General features: G+C 38.5%; 1 protein-coding gene across 3 annotated transcripts; it reads left to right on the forward strand.

Moving 5' to 3' along the window:
- The first annotated feature begins 79 nt into the window (after nt 1–79).
- Nucleotides 80–19,801, forward strand: HPRT1 (hypoxanthine phosphoribosyltransferase 1). Of its 3 annotated transcripts, XM_067304029.1 has the most exons (9): nt 80–175; nt 2,382–2,488; nt 3,979–4,162; nt 9,734–9,799; nt 10,852–10,869; nt 13,148–13,230; nt 15,877–15,923; nt 18,142–18,218; nt 18,881–19,801. In XM_067304029.1, exons 1-9 carry the CDS (start codon nt 149–151, stop codon nt 18,926–18,928), a joined length of 657 nt encoding a protein of 218 aa, XP_067160130.1. In that variant the 5' UTR covers nt 80–148; the 3' UTR covers nt 18,929–19,801. The 3 variants fall into 3 exon arrangements, with proteins under 3 accessions (XP_067160130.1, XP_067160132.1, XP_067160131.1); XM_067304031.1 differs by lacking the exon at nt 18,142–18,218; XM_067304030.1 differs by lacking the exon at nt 10,852–10,869.
- The last annotated feature ends 387 nt before the right edge of the window (nt 19,802–20,188 follow it).

Here is a 20,188-nt window from a genome sequence, read left to right on the forward strand (position 1 = left end):
CGGCCATGTTGAGGGCGGGGAGCGCGGAGGGCGCGGAGGCGGCGCCGGGGCCGCTGCGGGGCGCGGCGCCTCCCTGCTCCCCCCCGCCGCCGCCGCCGCCGCCGCTGCTCCTCGCCGCCGCAGCCGGCGGGCCGCGCCGCGCCGCTCCATGGCGACCGCCAGCCCCTGCATCGTGGTGAGTGCGGCGGGCGGCCCCGGCCGCGGGCTCCCGCCGCCGCGCCGGGGGAGCGCGCTGGGCCCCGGCGTGTCGGGGGGGCCCCGGCGTGTCGGGGGGTCCCTGCCCCGCTCTCGGCCGGCGGGTGCGGGCGGGGGGGGCCCCTCACCCCGCCCCGCCAGCGCCTGCGCTCGGCGGTGCGGGCGGCAGCGCGGGGGCCCCTCGGCGCCCTGCCCGTGTCACCTTGAGGGGGGCCCGGCCTCCGCCGCGCTGCCGCCGCCCTCAGCCGCGGGCCGGCGGGTGCCGGTGCCGGCGGCCCCCCCCCCCCCCCCCCCGTCCCCGCCTCAGCGCTTCTTCCCTCTTGTTTATTTTTAATTTATTTTTAATTTTTTCCCGCGGGCTGCCTCAGCGTGCCGAGGGAAGTTGTTGGCTCCCCCCCCCCACCCCCGAGGGTAGCGTGGAGCGGTGTTTTCCCCAATTAGCGGTCATTTCTCGAGAGGATTTAGAGCAAAAACACGACTAGGAGAGCCGGGGCTGCTCCTTCAGAAATTGCCGTGGAATAACTTCCCATCAGGAATTAAACCAACGTGATATAACTTCCTATTCCCCTCGCTGCTCCGAGCGTGCAAGGAAGAATCTGCTTTGTATCGTAAAACTCGGGAATGCTGCGTAAATAGCTTAGGATGTATTTTTGGAGGAAGAACATTCTGGGGATATATATATATTTTTCCTCATAAATGCACTCTCCTGAGGATGTTGCATGTTCATTTTTATTATTATTATTTTTTAAGCCAGCGCCTGGGGTTCGTGAGCGGCTGCAGTAGTTTGAAATACGTGTTGGTGCCTTCTGCTTTAGAGATGTGCTGACCGTACGGTTGCGACTGTAAATGCGTGCAGTTCTCTTTCCAAAAATAAAAAAATAAAAAATCTATGTGCAAAATCTGTAGGAAAGGCCCGTTCCTTGCCAAACGCAGCGAGCAAGGTTTATTAGATACCTTTGATATAATTGCGGGGCTAAACCATAGGAAAGTTCCATACCTTTGCAAAGGGACCTGCCTTATTACGTGAAATCGTAGCTTGCCCTGGATTGCAGGGACCCAGCTCAGGGACTGGGTGCGCGGCAGGTCCCGCGGCATCTGTTTCGGATGGAAGGGTATTTCTAGCTTCCATGTGAAATGCTCATTGCAGGTTACACAGCAAAAAACCCCCACCTAAACAGTTGGCTGGTTGCAGGCCAGGTAAGTGCTTCCTGGGGCCCTGAAATGAGACTGTGTTCTGCAAGGGCAGTGGTAGCCAAAATGGGTCCTTAAAATGCCTGCCCTGGTGGGTTGTCGTTAATAAGCTTCAGTTTTCCCTCTGCAGTTCTTAACTTCTCTTAATACATGCAAGTGTTCAGCTACATAACCAAAAAATGAAATAATGAAAAAATTCATTGCAATTTTCTAGTTGCAACTAGGTTAAGGTTCAGGGAAACCTATTCTTGATGCTGTCATGACAATATATGCTGAACCTCACCAGTATTTGCTATAATTATATACATATGCTGATCCCTTGTCCTAATTAATATGCACTTGCTAATATTGCAAGCTGTTTCATACAGGGAATTTGCCCATGCGGAACAGGTTGCTGAAGTAGGGCTTTAATTTCTGATTCTGAAAGATTTTGAACTTCCATGCTTTCCAGATCGTGGTCAGAGAAGACTTGTTTCATAGGAACATAACTCGTCATGCTGATATAGCTGTCTTGTCTTGTGTTGAAAACTGGCACCTGTGTTTTGTTGTGATTTGGTGTTGTGGAGATTTGGAAGATGTCCATGTTAAAAGGTCTGATTGCTTAGCTGCAAAGGCAGGTTTTGCATTACACTTACTGAAATCAAAGGTGTTAAAAAGCTCCTTGATTTTTCATGAAATAAAGAGATTCATCGAGATGTGGTAGTTCAATTTCTTGCTCTCCAGTGGGGGAGAACATTGTTAGGACCTCAAATAATTTCCTGCCCATACAACAGCCCATGTAGTATTTGAAACAACTCTTGTGAAACATAAGATTTTGTTAGTATAAACACTGTGTTCAGTGTGACTGATGCTTTTATATAGAGGGAAGGTAAGGTGATCCAGATGGGTGTAATGGATTTGATAGTTTATTGAACAGGGTGAAGGACTTGCAGAGCTTTTCTCCCCGCATACTTGCTATAAGACTTTGTGGAAATCTCACCTTATTTCCTTTGCAGATTGGCGATGATGAACAAGGTTACGACCTGGACTTGTTCTGCATACCTAAACATTATGCAGATGATTTGGAAAAAGTCTATATTCCTCATGGGCTCATCATGGACAGGTTTGTTTGACTTCAGACAGTACACTGCTCCAGCTGATTCCATGACACTGGAAAAAATGATCTTCCAGTGACAATTTTGCTGCCTGGTGACTGTCAAAATAGATTAATTTTAATTAGAGACTCAGACGTGCAAGTGTTAATTAACTCTTTATTGTATGGCTTCTAAGAGTTTGTACATTTGCTGTCACACTATTGTTTGGAAATTTTTCATAATTCTCGAGAGCATTTGTGGTACGTAGCAATATATGACTTTCTTTACAGTGTTTCTTTGATGTTTTTCCATCTTTAAATCTAATTAGAGCACATTATTTATTGAGTTAGTTTAGTCTGAAAATAATTATAATGTCTTGAATTTCCTTAGGACAGCAATGAAAGTAAATTATTAAGCACATCATCTTACACTTTTTCATGTTAGTATAGCAGACAAGTAATATCCAACATTCTCCTACTTTCTAGGAAACACATTAGTCTTTGCAAATACCAGTCTGTCACTACTTGGGTCACTGAAATCTGTTATGTGCTCTCAAAGTTTCATCTCATGCCATCAGAAATGAGTACAAAAGCCTATAAGGCATTTTTTGTTTTACTTTGTTTGATAGTTACCTAATTCCTCTTAACAGGATAAAAACAAATTCTGTAGAGGAGTTATTGGAGACACAGGACAATTAAAAAGTGGTTCTGAGTAGATCTTCCAGGAGATCTTGTAAATGGGAATGCATCTAGAGTTTGCATGGTGCTAGTTGATTAGAATAAAAAACTGTTTATAGGAATGTTTTTTATAAGTATTGTAAAACCTTTGTCTATGTATAGAAAAAAATGGACAGAGTACAGTTAAGTAATATGATGTAAAGTTTATAATTGTTTGCTGTGAGAAACCTGTTGTTGGCTGATACACAGTAAATACATACCATGCTTTCTAAAATAAATTGCAAGATAAATTTAGAAACAATGGTTGCAGAAAAACAGCACTGTGTTTTCTTGCTTTGCTTTGCTTTGCAGGTGTCATATTTTGGAGTTAGGACGAGTTTCTTGCATTCTAGCTTGTCAAAAACATAGAGGTCTAGTTTAAAATTTGAGAATTGTCTTGCTTCTTCTCAGTTAGTTAAGGGCTACTATCTTTTTTGTTGTATTAGTTTACATTGCACTGTGCCTGGAAACTGAACCTATCTTTTGGAGGGAGAAAAACACCTTTAGTGTCCCATATCTAACAGTAAAACAGCTTCAGGGCGTTCAGATTTGCTTTGGCTGAATGTGACGTATGAAAACAAGGGAGTTTGGCAGTGTTACTGTTAGATTAACCTTGAAAAGCAAAAGTTTGTTGACCAATAACGAGTAAAATGAGCTGAAGTGGTAGGCAAATATTTCAGAGGAAGATGTGTTTCTGAGCTTGGTGCCTATGTTTACTGCTATTGTTCACAATACAAAATACGGCTGCTCTAGTAAGCAAATTAATATGTTATGACAGCTGACTTTTTCTTGTTTTTGTTTAGGACGGAAAGACTGGCACGAGAAATTATGAAGGGCATGGGAGGACACCACATTGTAGCTCTCTGCGTACTCAAGGGTGGCTATAAGTTTTTTGCTGATTTATTAGACTACATCAAAGCATTGAACAGAAACAGTGACAAATCAATCCCCATGACCGTAGACTTCATCAGGTTGAAGAGTTACTGTGTAAGTATATCTGCAATGCTGTGCAATTTTTATATAAAATTTACTAACTTAAAGTTATTGAAAGAGATGGCCTAATATTGTTACTGCCTAAATGTGCTAATAATATACGAATAATTAAGGGAATTAAGAGGATGGGGGAGGGATAATGAAAAAGTAGTCACAAGTTAATTTGTTGTTTCTCTGTCTGTTTTCTTTCAAAGCTTGTTCTCCTCCTCAGTCCAGTAAAACCCTTTTCTAGAGCAAAGAAATCCTTTCCATGTCCTTTACTTATTTAGCAATTTCCTTGCTGGCCACTACCCAAAGTCTAAAACTGTTGTTCTAGAATAATACAGAGGGTTCTCCTGCAAATTTTTCCTAGGAGATTTTATATGGCTTAGACATCATTTATTGGATCGGAAGACTTGAAAACTGCAAAAACAGTTATACCTGAGTTCCCGACCTTATCTTTTGTTTGGCTCAACCAAATAATGAATAATATGACAGATGTTTTTGGCCTTGAAGAAATACTAAACCAGTAAAACTAGATTTATGATCAGTGGCCACTGAATACAGTGCTGACTTCTAGACACTAGATGTAGGTTGATGTAGATGTAGGCTTTACATTTTTGGAAAATAATTCATTTTCATTCTAAACAGAAGGATTTAACTTTACAGGGAAATGGGGCATTCAGTAACATGAGGTAATGTGTAACTTTTATAAAAGGAAGCATGAAGCTATGCTGGGCAAGCCAGAAGAATAAGTAGATGTATGTAAGTACTATATGCTTCCTGACTTAGCAAAAGCCTAGTCGTGTGTTTTCAGAGTAGTATCTGCAGGTATTTTGGATTTATTCCATAAAACTATTTGTAGTGTGGGAATACATTTTTTTGGTTTCACTTTATATTTCTCTTATTTCTTTATATTCACTTTAATTGTTTCACAAGGTTATGCTGTTAGCTCTGTGTCTCAGCAACTTTGTATTCCAATTAGCAATTTAAACTATTTGTCTCAGTTGTGGAGGAGTACCTAGTCCAGTGGAAAAAAAATGGAGATTACTAAATTGGAAGTTCAGCTTCATCATTCATTTCATTAAACCACAGAAACAGAGATAAAGTTATTTGCAAGAGTTAGTTTTGACTGTAGAGGGACTTTATAAATTCAGGTATTGCTGCAGAGTGATGTGTTAAAATTTCACTTTAAAGCATGGCTCAAAACTGGGTAGGATTTGCTCTAGTCTGTTTGTACAGAGAGCGGTCCTGATCCCCCAAGGTACATCCCAGCTGGCCATTTAGGGGTTACCAGGAAAACATGTTTGCATTTCCTGAACATGGGGCAGCAGCCGGTTTAGCTACACTTCTAAAGGGAAGGCAAGGTTGGGCAGAAAGGGACGTGCCACCCTTTTGTTGCATCTCGTAAGGCACTCTGTGCACGTGTACCCTGCTTGAAAATAATGGGCAAGAGCTGCTTGGCATGTTTTCCTCCGCTCCACCCCGAAGGATTCTGGCTCCTTCTGCTAGTCCATTTAACCACTAAGCCACCACATGCACGTATATTCTGCCTGTAAAAACCACAAATAGAAACCTGAATGTCTCTCTCACAGAATAATATGTTAAAGAATAGGAAATGGTGACTCCCACCTCTTTTGGTTAGGAAACTTCTTATCTTCTGCTTTCTTGCAGGAACATTTTCAATTAACTTATTTGACTTATTTAAATAATGACATAAAAACTACACTTTCTCTCCACCATTACTCTTTCCACTTTCCAATGAACTTGGAAAAAACACTTGGAAAATCTTGGAAAAATTACTTTGTTAAAAAGCAAGGCTGCCTTACGTAGTATGTTTTCTGTATTCATCTTTTTGTGGGCATTCTTGCATTTATTTCTTTGCTGCTGCTTTTCGTGTTTATTACACCCCAGAACTATGGTACCCTGGTATTATCAGCGGGGTAAGCAGCAAAGTAAGTTTTATGGAAATTAAAGGCCTATTTTCCTGACACTTTTGTAGTAATAAGGAGTAAGTGGAGAGAAATGCGGAGGAATTCAGACAGTAAGCTGTGTAAGCAGAATGTTTTTCTTGAGGTGTTGGCTTCAGGGTTTTTTGGTTTTGTCAGGCAATTACATGAAAGAATGTTTTCTTGTTCTAGATGAGTGAGGAGCTCCTGTTACCTGATGCCTCCACTAGTACAATATTTACGAGCATTTCATTTCTGTTGACTCTTTGGTGGTTATTAATATCCAAACTTCTGTTCGTTAGATTATGTAACATGATGGACTGGATAAGATTGTTCTAGCATGAACATGTGTGTAACTGATTGACTAGCTTTTCCATTAGTAATGGTGTTGGCACTCTAAGTCCTTCTCTGTAGTTTTTAGCTGAGATTCTCAGTGTTCTTTTAAATGAAGGAATCCACATTTTAATGATGGGAAAACTCACAAAACATAATGAGTGTTGAAAGTAGAGCTAGCTCTCTTGTCATTGTCTTTGAATACAAGTAGTAGATCATGTTGCCTGCCTTTAGAGACTGGGTAAAAAGAGGTTAAAAATACCATGGTCACATAAACAAAGCAGCTGAACTTTTGCAATGATTCTGAAATCGATGTTCTATTCTTATTTCAAATTATAATTTAATATTTACAAGTGTGTGGGCTTTGTGTGTTGGAATGCAACGTTCATACTGTGAGTCCCCCCCAAAATGATCCTCCAAGATAACTAAGATGATCAAGCTGTAAGTAAACTTCGCTTATACCTCTCACTTCTGGAGTCCATACACATGAATTTTAATGATCTTCTGTTAAGAACTAGAAAGATAGCAATTGTGAACAAAGCCAGAGCTCTGTATTCTTGACAGACAATTTATTTTGTACGTGCTGGAAGAATTGTATATCGCCAGTCTGCTGCATTTAAATTTGGAAATGAGCAAAAGTTGCTTGTGTGGTCAGGAAGGGCAGCCAAGAGACGACGGGTGTGTTGCACTGTCGTTCAGGGAAACAGGGCTTTTTGGTGGAGTTCTGCTGCTCGGAGGTAAAATCTGGCTGGGCTGGTCAATACAGTATTCTGAAAGATCTGGTGATAGCCATGTCTTACAGCAAGTACTGTAAGGAATTTAAAATGTCTTTTTAAAAGGTGATTTCTGAGCCACTTGCCAGGGGTTACCATCTTGTAAAGCATTATTGTTTTTCAGCAATGACAACAGGGAGGCCATGAAAAAGAGATCTAAACAACAAATCTCTTACATATTAAAACGTGAAGCATTAAGGTCTTACCAGTACCGAAATCAGAAATAATTATTTTTAAGATAATTAAAACATTGCTTAATTATTAAACAAAGTTCTTTCCAGTGGAATCTGGTTACGGCCAGTGTTGGAAATTCTTTAACTGTTTTTTATCCTCTAATTTTTCAGGAATGTAGTACCTATGTAGGAATGCAGGCCAGTGAAGATCTATGCTTTGCATTAAAAAGTTTAGTAATTTGTATGGTTGGTGGTGGGAAGGAGAAGGAAAGCTTTTGTAGGTTAGATTGTTCTTCTCTGCTGATCATCGTACTTTAATATGCATAAGCCAAAGGTTTACAGTAATCTACAATTTTGTGGTGTTCATGTTTGAGCATAGTGTTTTGCTCTGTAGCCAAACATCGTTAGCAAGCTGATCTTATGCATGTACTGAGTGCAGGCCTGCCATCTATGCACGTAAGTTTAAAGCAACAAATATCTGTAACATCTTTCTCCATCATTCTTTTGTAAAGAATGAGGCTTTTTACATCCTTTCATGGAGGAGAATGAAATCCATGTTAGTGTAGAAATAGATAAAAGAGAATCCTGTAATATAAACGAGGATAAGTTTAAAGAAGAAGCTGTCATTTAAGATAATTTTAAGATAGGGTGAACACAGGAAATGCACCTTAGCATTATGAATGCAGTGCTTAACTGAATCACATTTTTGTGGTTAATCTAACCAATATCTCACGTATTCAGTAGCAGCCTGCATGTCTGCTGGGTCAAGCAGCGACAAGTCATTTTGGACATCCTTTTTTTGGATTGTTTCAGCAAAGTGGTGTTGTCACCGTTCAGTTTAGTTGCTGTTTGTGCAGTTAACAGTGAATGTTCTAACGGAACATAGCATTTCAGTGAAGCTTTGCAGTGGTATAACTAAAACTACTGTTTTCTTTAAAATACACAGGGTAAAACTGAAAAGATATAATAATAAATTTGTTGTTGTGTCATAGAAATCTTAAATGGTAAATATCCGTTAGTCTTCTCATTTGCTTTTATATACCTAGAGCTGTCACTGCTTCTTTATGGAGAACATCCCAGAATGTTGACATCACTCTCCAAAGGATTTCAATATATTTTCTCTTTAATATCATCCCAGTACACCTTGTTGTGTACTCAGTGTGTGTCTCTAAATCATTTGTTTTCCCTTTTTTGTGATAACGTTTTTAGTTCTTGCCTACAGTTCATATAGCGTGCATGTGTCTTCTTTCGGCTGTAAAAACAGGAAGTTGCATGTGCCTGTCTCTCCAGTCCCTCGTGGTCCCCCCTCTCTCGTAGCTGCCATTTCTGGGTTTGGGAAGGAACTGCTGCTTAGCTATGTGTCTGCAGAATTAGGCAAGACGGCACTTGGGCTTTAAGGTGCAGCAGCAAGGTAAATAATGCGGGGTTTCTAAAAGGAAGATGTGTGGTAGGAGAATAAGTTTTTATATGTGATATTAACCTTTGCCTAAAAGGATTCAACTGTAGGATTGTGACATCTCATCTCTAAGTAGTATAATAATGAATATAATGCATCTAATATGAACTATGAGACCCCTTCGAGGTTTAAAATCACTTGAATGCTTTTAAATCAACTGTACAGATTTAGCTATGAGGCACTCCCAGCAGTTTTTTAAATTTTCTTATATAACAGCTCATTGACGTTTGTATCAAAGTTTCGTTTTCCTGGAGCAAAACGCCATGTTGTAGGGATAGGATTGTGTACCTGGGTTGCAGTTTAGTTACTGTAATAACTAGTGTGATCATTATTAATATTTGTTGTAAAGTAGGCAAACCTTAACTTTTCTGGCCATTTTTTAACTTTTATTTCTGATTATTAATGGATGCCTTGTCTGCTGGCTATTTTTGTTACTGTTGTGATTGCCTATTTTTATTCAAAGAGTAAGGCTTTATAAAGCATTAAAGTTTAAAATGTAAGTTGCCTGCTGTATAGTAGCATGCAGCTTGGAAACTGAAGTGTTTCTTTTCTTACTTCCTTGTCTCTAGTGAATGTGTAGCAGGTCATAATATCTTTATATATATATATATATATATATATATATATATATATATGTATCTGCAGTGGTCACAGATGAGAGATGGTGTCTGTGTTTATGCAGATCTCTTGCCAGTCTTTCATGCAAAATAACATCTTTGAACTTGATTACTTGTAAGTTCTTAGTTAGTGGAGAGATACTCATTGGTGCTGTGTTTCTGAAGGCATGAAGTTCTTTCTCCCTGATGTTCACTGATTACGTACTTTGCAGTTTTGATCGTCAATGAAAGAAAAGTTATTTTAATTCTGGTAATGCTAATGCTCCCCCTCTTCTTTCTTATTAGAATGATCAGTCAACTGGAGATATAAAAGTCATTGGTGGGGATGACCTCTCAACCTTGACTGGAAAGGTATGGCTCTTCATATGTTTTAAAAAAAAAACCCTAATAATAATAACCAAAACCCCCCTAAAGAACACAAATACCTGTATGCTTTTAAGGCTGCTCTTTTACTATGTGGAGATTATATAGGGTTTAAAAAATGAAAACTGAAGAATTTTCTTTTAAATATTTGCCTGATAGCAAAAGTCTAACTTGGAAGTGCCCACTTTATACCAGGAGACTGGATAAGCACCATCAGAGCCATCAGTTTAGTTTGAACTTACAAAATAACTATTCACTGCCTTTAATATCAGCAAGTTTTAGGAGACTGTTTTTTCTGCAGTGCCTCAAAAGAGTAAACTTGTGTGGGTTGTTGTCTACAAATTTTACCTGTGAAAGAGTGGCTTTATTTATTTGTATTGGTGCTCCACTAAAGTAGTGAAGGGAATTCATTCTGCCTAGACAGGTAACTTGCAGACCTTAGTTAGGAACTGAGGTTCCTGTTACAAGGCAGCGAAGAGAATATAAATTGGGAATCTGCTTTTCTCCATTGAATGCACAGCAAGCGTTGAGCTAGACATCTACGATTAGAACATGAGTGCCTCCTGTTCTGTCAGAACACATTACTTTCCCCCTAATTACACATAAGCAATCTTTAAAGCATATATATCACATTTCAATATATAAGATGTAGTTTTGGCAGAACTGTACATGTCTTTGTAGTGTGACACTCTGCAATAACAGGCTCTGCATTCTAAGCATATGAATTGTGTAGACTCTGTTGTGATCTGTTTTTGCATGGATCTATAATTTTCCAAGTCTGAATAGTTTAAAGAACAATTTGTAGTCAGCCTGAGATACTGAGGAGAATGTCATTGCCAACTAATTGTTATTAGAGCATCAGAAATGTTAACTAAATAGAATATGCTGTTACATGTGTGAACATATGTAAATGATGGTGCAAATGTTTAACTACATTGGAAATTTAATTAAGTAATAAGTTACAGAAAATAACATGTCTAAGAAATGGCATATTCTCTAAACACTAATGGATTTTTCTTATCTTTTTTTCTTCCCACCAGAATGTTTTGATTGTAGAAGTAAGTATTATGTTTCACTTTGTGGTTTTAATGTGTGACTGGTGAAAGAGTTCAAATAGACGTTGTTCTTAAACCAGAAAATCTCCACTTTCTGAAAGCCTTGAAATCTGATTCCAGGTCTGAGTGTTGGAAGTGGTCTCTGAATTTGAAATGATCTGTGCCCTTACTTTTAGGGGCATGTAAAACCCAAAATTGAATTCTCAAATTGCATCCAACTGTACCAAATGTAACAAGGGAAAACATCCATTTAAAATGGTTTGCTGTTTGCATTTGCTTTCAGTTTTCTGTGATTATGTCAATTCTAATATGTTGGTTTTTGTTTTTTTGTTTTTTTTTAAGTAGTTTGAACAAAGTGAAATTAAGCATATTAAGTTCTGGATTTATAACAGCAGGCTGGGAAATTTAACTGCAGGGGTAGAAAGAGCTTCCTAATAGAAACATCTTTAAATATGTGAAAAACAGAGCTAAGCCCAATGTCCCTACATATAATTTGTTTACATAGAGAATGCTAATTCATAATTAGCATTATGCTATTGCTAAGTTCCTGTTCCTCTAGCTTGTTATGGTTCTTTGGATGTTATCAAGTACAGTGCACCTCAGTTTGATTTTCTATTAGATATTGTTGCTTAATTTGTGCTTTAATACCTCTTTCTTGATGGACAGTGTTGCTTATGTTCAGTAAGTATTACTTTTTCAAAGGGTGTTCTTGAGTAAGATCGCTGATCTCAGGATAGAGAAGCAGAGGCAGGAGACAGGAAAAATGGGCTTGCAATTTAATAATGTCCTAAGGCTTCAAATAATGGAAATAATTTTCGTCTTAATCTGAGAAAACTGTGGCAGCTGATTCCACAAGCAAAAGGGAGTAATGCCTCTTTGTCATCAAGTGTGTTTTTATGCATGTCTGTTCTAATTTGAGAAGGTTATCTTATTCCCCAGGAAACACATTCGGTTCTAAAACTCCTACCAAAGTAGTATGTGTACAGCAGTCATCTGTGTGAGCAGTGGCGTCCTTTGAGGTGTATTTTGCTTTAGATAGACAGATGCATTTAATTATGTATCTGCTCCATTTCAGATGAATGTATGTCTTTAAAGTCCCAGACAGCTAAATAGGTTGGTTTCTCATCTGTTCAGTGAATCATCTATTCAGTGACATGTCTTATACATTGTCTAATAAGAACCCTTTTACAAATCACCATTTTAACTGTCAAACAATAAAAATGCATGTTTACTGTAGCTTTAATATCCTGTGCACCAGAGTGCTGGAATTTTCCATACGGCATCCCTTTGATGTGCAAAAAATCTCTGACGAATGGAGATCCACCACAATAAACAGAGAATCAAACAATGCCAAGATCAATAATAGGTTTTATTTTGGTTTTATGTAAACCAAATTTATGTAAACCAAATTTAATGCAACTATTGCTTGAGTTTATAGCCATGACTGGAAGCATTAAGTATTAAAGATGATATAGCTGACAGGTGTTTTGTTGAATTATTTTATTTTATTTTAATTGAGAGTCATGGGAAGATAACCTGAAGCAAGGGCATTACTGTTTCGGTGTTATCCACTTCATCACTTCACATATTGAAGGCCTTGATTTCAGGCCTTGATTTGAGTTCAAATGAGGAGACTCAGTAATTCTGATGCTTTAGTCTTAACCCATATATTATTTTTTCCTTGTTCTATGTGCAGTGGGTGAGATTAAAATGGTGTGTCAAGCTTCATTTTACTATGTTTGAACATAGACTTTAGAATTGCACCAAGCTATTGCCAGTGTAGTTTCTTTGGCTACTTCTTGGATCCGTAATGTAAATTCCATTGCTTTTTCTTTAATTGTATTAATGGATTATTCTAAATATTTTCCCTTTTCTTACTTTCCTTTTCTTTCTGTCATATACATCTGTCTGTGTAACTGGACTCAACTGCAAGACTAACGTTCTTCATATAATATTACAATTAAACTTTTTTTGTCTGATAGCTGCCACGAGCACAAGCCATAAAATCTCCACAAGGAGCTGAGAAGGCCATAGTTCAGTAGCTGTTTTCAAAACAGTTGTTACCCACAGCAGTTAAACTGTTGTTAAAATGTTTGATCACTTTGCTGGGCATAGACACATCAGCATAATATGGTCTTTTATATCTCACTTATATTTGATTATGAACAGTATTTTAGCGTATTCCCATGCTATTATGGTTGAAAGATTTATTTGGTAAGAACCTGAGAATGCTACTCTGACAGGTTTAATGTCCTTTCTTACGTGAGATTTTTATTTTCAGGATATAATTGATACTGGTAAAACAATGAAAACGTTGCTGTCTCTACTTAAGCAGTACAATCCAAAGATGGTGAAAGTAGCCAGGTAACCTTTTAATTATGAGTATTTCACCTTAAGAATGACACACAGTGTGAAAAAGTAGCATAGAATACATTTCCATGCAACAGAAGTGGGAGGGAACATTTCTGTAGGAGTCATATATGACATGATCTGTTGAGTTTAGTATTTTGTTTAAACTCCAAAAGCACTTTTGCTTGTTATGAAAATATGTGTTCATTTAGGCTGGCAGAAACAATATTCTCTTCTTTCCAATTCTATTGCTGGAAGGATTTGCATGTTCAGAAAGGGATAGTTTGTGCATGTCTGGTACATCTGTTGGAATATCATATTATGGTAAGGTTTGTGGGGTTTCTCTCTCTCTCTTTCTTTCTTTTTTTTTTTTTTTTCTGAGCATGGTAATATGAAGTTCCTTCTCAGCTATAAATTTAAATTTACCACTGAAGTCCAACTTAGGTTTAGAAGTATAGAGAAGAATTTAAATATTTTGGGCTTAAAAAAAAACCAAACAACTTCAAGTTGGTTGAGGCTTTTTCACATTTCCCCAAATTAGTTCATAAATATAGACTTTCTTCCTAGCAACTGGGATAAGAAAAATATCAGTGGTTGTCTTTTATGTATTTGTAGTACCTATCTGAATGTTTTTATTTTTATTTGTCACTTCTGTATACTGCGGTTGTGTACCTATGCAATGGAGATCTTTCTTGGTCTGCCTTGCAGGATTTAATCGTAGAATTAAGCTAATCTGTACTCTAACATTACTGTTTGCATAGTGCGCATAGTGTAGCTGAGCTTTAGAGGTCACACTATGAGAGTCACCAGCCATATGGTCCTCCAGGCTTTTCTGCTTAGTTGCATCTTTTAATCAAATAGTTTCAAAACATTTTTTAATTAAATAACTTACAACTAATAAGAAACGTAGAGGATAATTTTATATTATCAACCAATATCAACATGCCTCCTACTTCTTTTTAAATTGCGTCTTTCACGCTGCTGTGCTGTGGTTGTGTATTTTACAATAAAAGCATGATTGCTGGGGATTAGAGATAAACCAGAGTGGGGCAAAATATCTAATCAGTTGTGTTGCCATAACAATACCAAAACAGTCGTTAGAGGTACTAGAACAGCTCTTCTTGCTGATAATCTGGTGGTGACCTGTTGAAGGTGAAATTGTTTAGTATTTCTCCCTGGCCTGATAAATGTGCCAAATTTTAAATGTTTGTCATTGAAAAGTGCCCTATCATTGCAGTGTACCTCCTGAGTAGAATATAATATGAGCAAAGTCCGGTTTCCTATTTTTTAAACCTGTTGCAGTAACTTGGGTCTGTCAAAGACCTGAGCAAAGTAAACATGATCATTGTAGACAGTCTTAAGTATAAAGGTGTTCTTAGTTACTTCACTTGCCTTGCTTTTTTTTTTTTTTCTCATTTTCTTTCTCTCTGACAAGTGATAGAGTTGTAGCAAGGTGATGCCAATTAATGCTAACATGATTTGTGGTTTGTTATATTAAAGCCTACAACGATACTCAAAAATTAAGTCTTTCTGATAGAAGTTTCTGAATGGCTAAAACTGAAACTGTGAACCTGACAAATGCCCCCCACCTTGCGTGGCAGTCCATCAGCGAAGGAGGTCTGTGCTTATGCACAGCTGCTCATGGCTGGCTCTGAACTCAGGAATATTTTCTAGACTAAGGGACTCTGTTCTCAGGAGAGCATCTGCATTGACAGTACCAGATTCTCCTCCCTGCCCCCCTAAGAAGACAGGGTAATCGTAGTAGCTTATGGGGGAAACCACAAATGGAAGTACCTTAAATTTCAGAGACTGACAGAACATGCTCTGATTAAGCAATAGAGACCTCTTCCCTTAAACAAATGGCTATCGAGAATATGGATCAGCTCAGGCTGTCTTTACATTTAGCCATCAACCACCTTCCCTTTTCCTCCCAAAGTCTCCCTGTCTCAAAGGCAAATGTCAGGCATGTGGGAACTTCTTACAAAAGGTAGAAATGCTCAGTTGAATGAGTGAGTCAAATTAAACTGGCAAGGCATTTCTCCTTACTACAGCACCCCCAACTGTACATCTCCATGTTTTCTACTTCTCCAACTATTACTTCTGGAAAAGTGGAGCTGGTGTAATGCTTGTATCACTTTATCCTCAAAACCGATTACATTTTATTTATGGGGGTAATTAGTGCTGCCAGTGAAAAACAGTTGAGGACACGTTGCACAAGTGCAATTGAGGATACTTTAACCAGCTGAACTTTTGTTTCATAGTGCTCATGCTTTTCAAAAGAGCTTTGTTGGCCTGGCCAGGTCCCAAGTTGTCACCTGTAAACCCAAGTGATTGTACCTGACGTTTCTAAACACACACAGAACCTCATTAAGTCACTTTTCACAATGAAAGTCCATCCAGAGCAGTATCTCTTAGCCTCTTTCTCACAGACCCGTTAGTTATTCTTAGGCTATAAACTGTTCATGATTTTAAGTCTTGATTCTGTCATTATGACCAGCTACATCTGCAAATAAAATAGTATGTTTAAGATGTGCATAATTATGCTTTCAATTGTACATGTTCAGTCTCACTGAAGGCCAAATTCAGCCTGTCATTAAAAGTCTTAAATCTTTGACCTGCTGCTTTTCCATGTTTCAGTTTTACATTGGTTTTATTTGACAGTTTGTTGGTAAAAAGAACTCCTCGAAGTGTGGGATATCGACCAGACTGTAAGTGACTTTTTGACAACCATCATTAATTTTTAAAAGTATGTCAGTGCATTGTGTACTGTTTGATCAAAGTCCAGGAATGTTCCAAATAAGTTTTCACTAATGATTCTTGATTGATTTTGCTCTTATTTAGGGGATTTAAATATTTGGAATATATTTTGACAGAGTTAATATGGGTTTGTTCTTCTTTTAGCTTACTTTTTGGTAATATATTTTACTATATGAAAAGGAAACTTTGATATTTTGGTCCAGGTTGATCCCTTTTCTGGTGGAAGTTCTCCCAACCTGCATGTAGTCAAATGCTTTTGATAAGCAGAATTTGCTGAATTCACCTTTGACACTTTGGGGAGTGATTCAGGTGCCTAAACATTAGCTGCCTAATGTCACTTGGATGCCCCCAGGTATCTAACTAAGATGGACAGAATAGGTAGCAAGTCTGAAACAGGTTTTATAGCGAAAGGGTGTCTAAAATGGCACTAAAACAGTTATTTTTAAGTATCTGAATTACTCCCTTCCTGTCTTCTCCTATCCATCCCAAGACTTTAAGGAAAGGGGCAGCATCCAGAGCAGGCGGTTCTACCAGAGTGACAGCTGCTCTTGGCTCTGCAAGAGCTGAGTGATTTGTCCCTGTCCCAGAGACCTGAATTCCTGTTAACCTGGACTATGTACTTTCCGTGAGGAAGTCGAGGGAATTTAGCAGCAGAATCACATCCTCTTCCTCCTCTTTCCTGAGGCTGTACAATATTCTTAAACTCAAATTTCTAGATGCCTTAAAAGCTTACTTCAGGCGCTCTCCTCAGTTAAGGATGTCCCTCTTTCTTGAGATCTCATTATAGGCTTAGCTGGATTAATGGGTCTGCCTTTGGAGCCCCTCCAAGCAGATGGGTTGTTTTGCCGTCTGCCCACAGCAATAACCTGCTCAGGACAGAACACATGATCTCCAAAAGTGAGAGACAATGAGGCGTTTATGGCTGGGCCTCTCTTTTATCCCCTAACCCAGAATGGCAAAGTAGCCTCTAAACATCACCTTAATTTTTCCAAGAGAGGATACAGCCTTTCATTTGAATTATATGATTTAGAATTACATGATTTATCTGTGTCTTTTCTTTCCTGAGCCTCATTGTAGCCAAGAAGAGAAAAACATCCCAGCTTTTATGTGGTCGGGAGTCTTTAATTTTCGCTTGAGTCAACAAAGCATTTGGAAATTTCCCTAGGTTGTTTTATAGTGTTTGTGGACGGGTTAGACTGATATTGCCTGACCATCCCCAAACTGTCCTGCTAGGGTCATACCCATTTAGACGATCTGTGGGCTGGCTAGTGTGTTCTTTTTAGGTAGCTTCTCTGAAAAAAAAGAATATATATCTGTTTCTGAAACCTGCAAGTGACTCCATAAAGAGCAGAGGGCCCTTCGCGCTTTGCTGTCCTCTGTATCAAGGGAGCAGCATCCAAGATGTGCCTTAGCAGAGCTGTCCTGCAACCATAGCACGTTCTTACATCTCCAGTCCGTGAGCCACAAGAGCAGAGTCCATTTGGATGGTTACTCAGCCACGAGGGATCGGTTCCCTGCAGTAATGGTGGTTCTTCCCGATGTTTGCACTATTCCATTCTCACTCTCTTAGCTCTTCGCAGAGGGTCCTGCTGGACTTGCGTATTTGTAGTTGTGAAGGAACTGAGGGCTGAACCATGCCTTCCCGTTACGCCCTTGGGTAGAGAGCGCTGTAAGGGTACCCGAGGTGTAGGCCTCCCTCCCCAAAGTGCTGCCTTTTGAATGATATCGCAAGGGTAACTTGTGCTACGCACACCAGTTCCACTGCTTGCGCACAGGCATTTCAAAGAAAGTGCTGGGAAATACCGACTCTTTTATATATTTACAAAATTTGCAGAAAATTTTAAAAGAATTTCACGTTCTGATGAGAATAGCCTGTCTGCAGATTAAATGTTTCCATTCATTTCTTGCAGACTGCACGCAAGCACCATGCTGCTGCTTGGGAGCCAGTGAATAAATCTATTTAATTTTGTTTTAGTTGATGAATGAAATCAAGGAAGTAAATTAACATTTTAAATAGCTTGAATATTAATCTTAGAATACTTGGGTGGAACAAAAAAAATGAAGTAGGATACTTGCTTCTTTATAAAATTCCAGATTATCTCTCTAAAAAGGTTTAATGAATTTTAGGAAGTTTTTTCTAACGTACTGGTGACTTATGGTCTTTTTCAGTTGTTGGATTTGAAGTGCCAGACAAATTTGTTGTGGGATACGCCCTAGATTACAATGAATACTTTAGAGATTTGAACGTAAGTAATATTTTTGTCCATTTAAAACTAGGGAGGAGGAAGGAAGAGAAGTCTCTTCACACCACACTCCTTCCTCAGTGTAAATCATGCCTCATGTGCAAATCTGTTTTGCTAGTGATGCAACGATGAGAGCAAACCCTAGAGCACCAGGACAGCATTTTGGTGCTATTAAGAAACCAATATTTATTGTGTTTTCAGCTTCATAAAGAGTGGAGGCTACACATTTCCTATGAACTATCTTTGAAATAATGTGACAATTTGTGTAAAGTTTCTCATCTTACCAGGTGTCCACAACAAATAAGTGCATTTGCTTAGTTACATGTGGGTTAGAGGAGAGAGACCTTGTAAGTTCAAGAGGGGTCCACTTTTTATTCCAAGTCATTAATTTCTTCATCTGGGTCTCTCAAAGCCTGTGGCAGACATTGGGTGAGATAATTAACAGGGAGGAGAAAGAAGGCAATGTTCAGATTTTTGACCAGCAAAAGACTTAAATTACTTTGCATGAACAATATCACAAGATTATTACATTTAGTACTGAAATGTATAAGCATGCTTTAATTTTTTTTTCAAAAGTGCGTTATTGAGTAAGTATTTAAAATAACAGTCTCTTGTTCATAGAAAAGTAATGTCTAACCGGAGCTTTTTATTTTATTTTGTTTCAGCATATCTGTGTGATCAGCGAGACAGGGAAACAGAAATACAAAGCATGAAAGCTTCAAGTGCTGTGACAACAGAGCTTTGAATTGTTTTGTTTACTGAGTCCTATCTTTCACAGGCTTCAACTCTGGTACACCAGCTAAAATTGTAGAATGCCCCAGCCCCATTGTCATATACTTGCTATAACTTATTGCATGTACAATATAAGAATCTTGTCTTGTTCATTTATATTTTAGAAATGTAAACAACTAGTGCAATTCTGCACTCCTTATTTTGATTTGCACTATGACTCTACCGACTATTGCTGCCCCTGGTTGGGTTTTGCTGTTTGTGAGCTCCGGAGTCTAACTCTTGCAGTGGTAAATTGCTTAAACCTCATCAACCCAGAACTGAAATAGTTCAAGTACTGTAAATGTAAAACATTTTATGATAGGGAAGTCTATTAGTAATATTTTTAAAATCTGTAATTTAAGTTTTATATTTTAATGCACAAGTGTGATTGTGATTATTGGATAGTTGCACCTTTGGGTGTTATAAAGCATGAGGAGCAGCCAGTTACAGTATCTGTAATCTCTGAGGAGCTCATCCAAATCTCCTGGAGTTGCCTTATTGCTGGAAAGGAAGTCTGGGTGAAAAATGTCTTTTTTTGAGCTATAAGGAGACGGAATGACAAAACAGAATGTTTAAAATCTAGTTTTAGTTGAGCTGCCCATTTCTGTTAGATTTTTTTTCTTTAAAAATATTCATCAGCCAGTGGAATTGCCTTTTAAATCTAAACAATTTTAATATATTTGTGAAAAAAGTATTGTAATGTTTACTTTATAAGATCTACAAAACAAAGTACTATAAATAAAGGCTGTCTCTTTAAAAGAAGCCCCATATATCTATGCCACTCATTCCATATATTAAAGTGCTCTTGGAATTTTCTTCTCACTAGTATTTTTTATAAGTGTTTCTATCAGTGAAGGCAGACTCGCTGCATTTATCTCCATAGGCCTTTTGGTTAACATTATGCAGTCTATAGGAGATGATGAAGTGCTGAGGAAAAAAATACCGAAACACTTATGTTCGATAACCAAGCCAGATTTCAGAAAAATTGCTGTTTTAAGCACTATTGTTCTGTTTTGGTAAAAAATGAAGAGTGAAGATAATATGTTCATTAAATATGTACATGTGGGAGGAAAAAAATTGTAAGTAATCATTTGGTTTTGTTTCACTAACATCTCTGTTCACATCGAGTTTAAGTCTAAACGTGGCAGCCCATCTCACACCTTGCCCTTCTGCCACGTTTTTCAGGTGCTTAGCTTACCTGG

This window comes from Apteryx mantelli, chromosome 13 (assembly GCF_036417845.1).
Source record: "Apteryx mantelli isolate bAptMan1 chromosome 13, bAptMan1.hap1, whole genome shotgun sequence".
In the NCBI taxonomy this organism is placed as follows: Eukaryota; Metazoa; Chordata; class Aves; order Apterygiformes; family Apterygidae; genus Apteryx; species Apteryx mantelli.

Bases quoted from the DNA above. Each gene is read 5' to 3' on its own strand.
- HPRT1 (XM_067304029.1), top strand. From the start codon at position 149: ATGGCGACCGCCAGCCCCTGCATCGTG. The intron at 15,924-18,141 runs GTAAGTGACTTT...GGTCTTTTTCAG, and splicing joins TGTGGGATATCGACCAGACT to TTGTTGGATTTGAAGTGCCA. The intron at 18,219-18,880 runs GTAAGTAATATT...ATTTTGTTTCAG, and splicing joins AATACTTTAGAGATTTGAAC to CATATCTGTGTGATCAGCGA.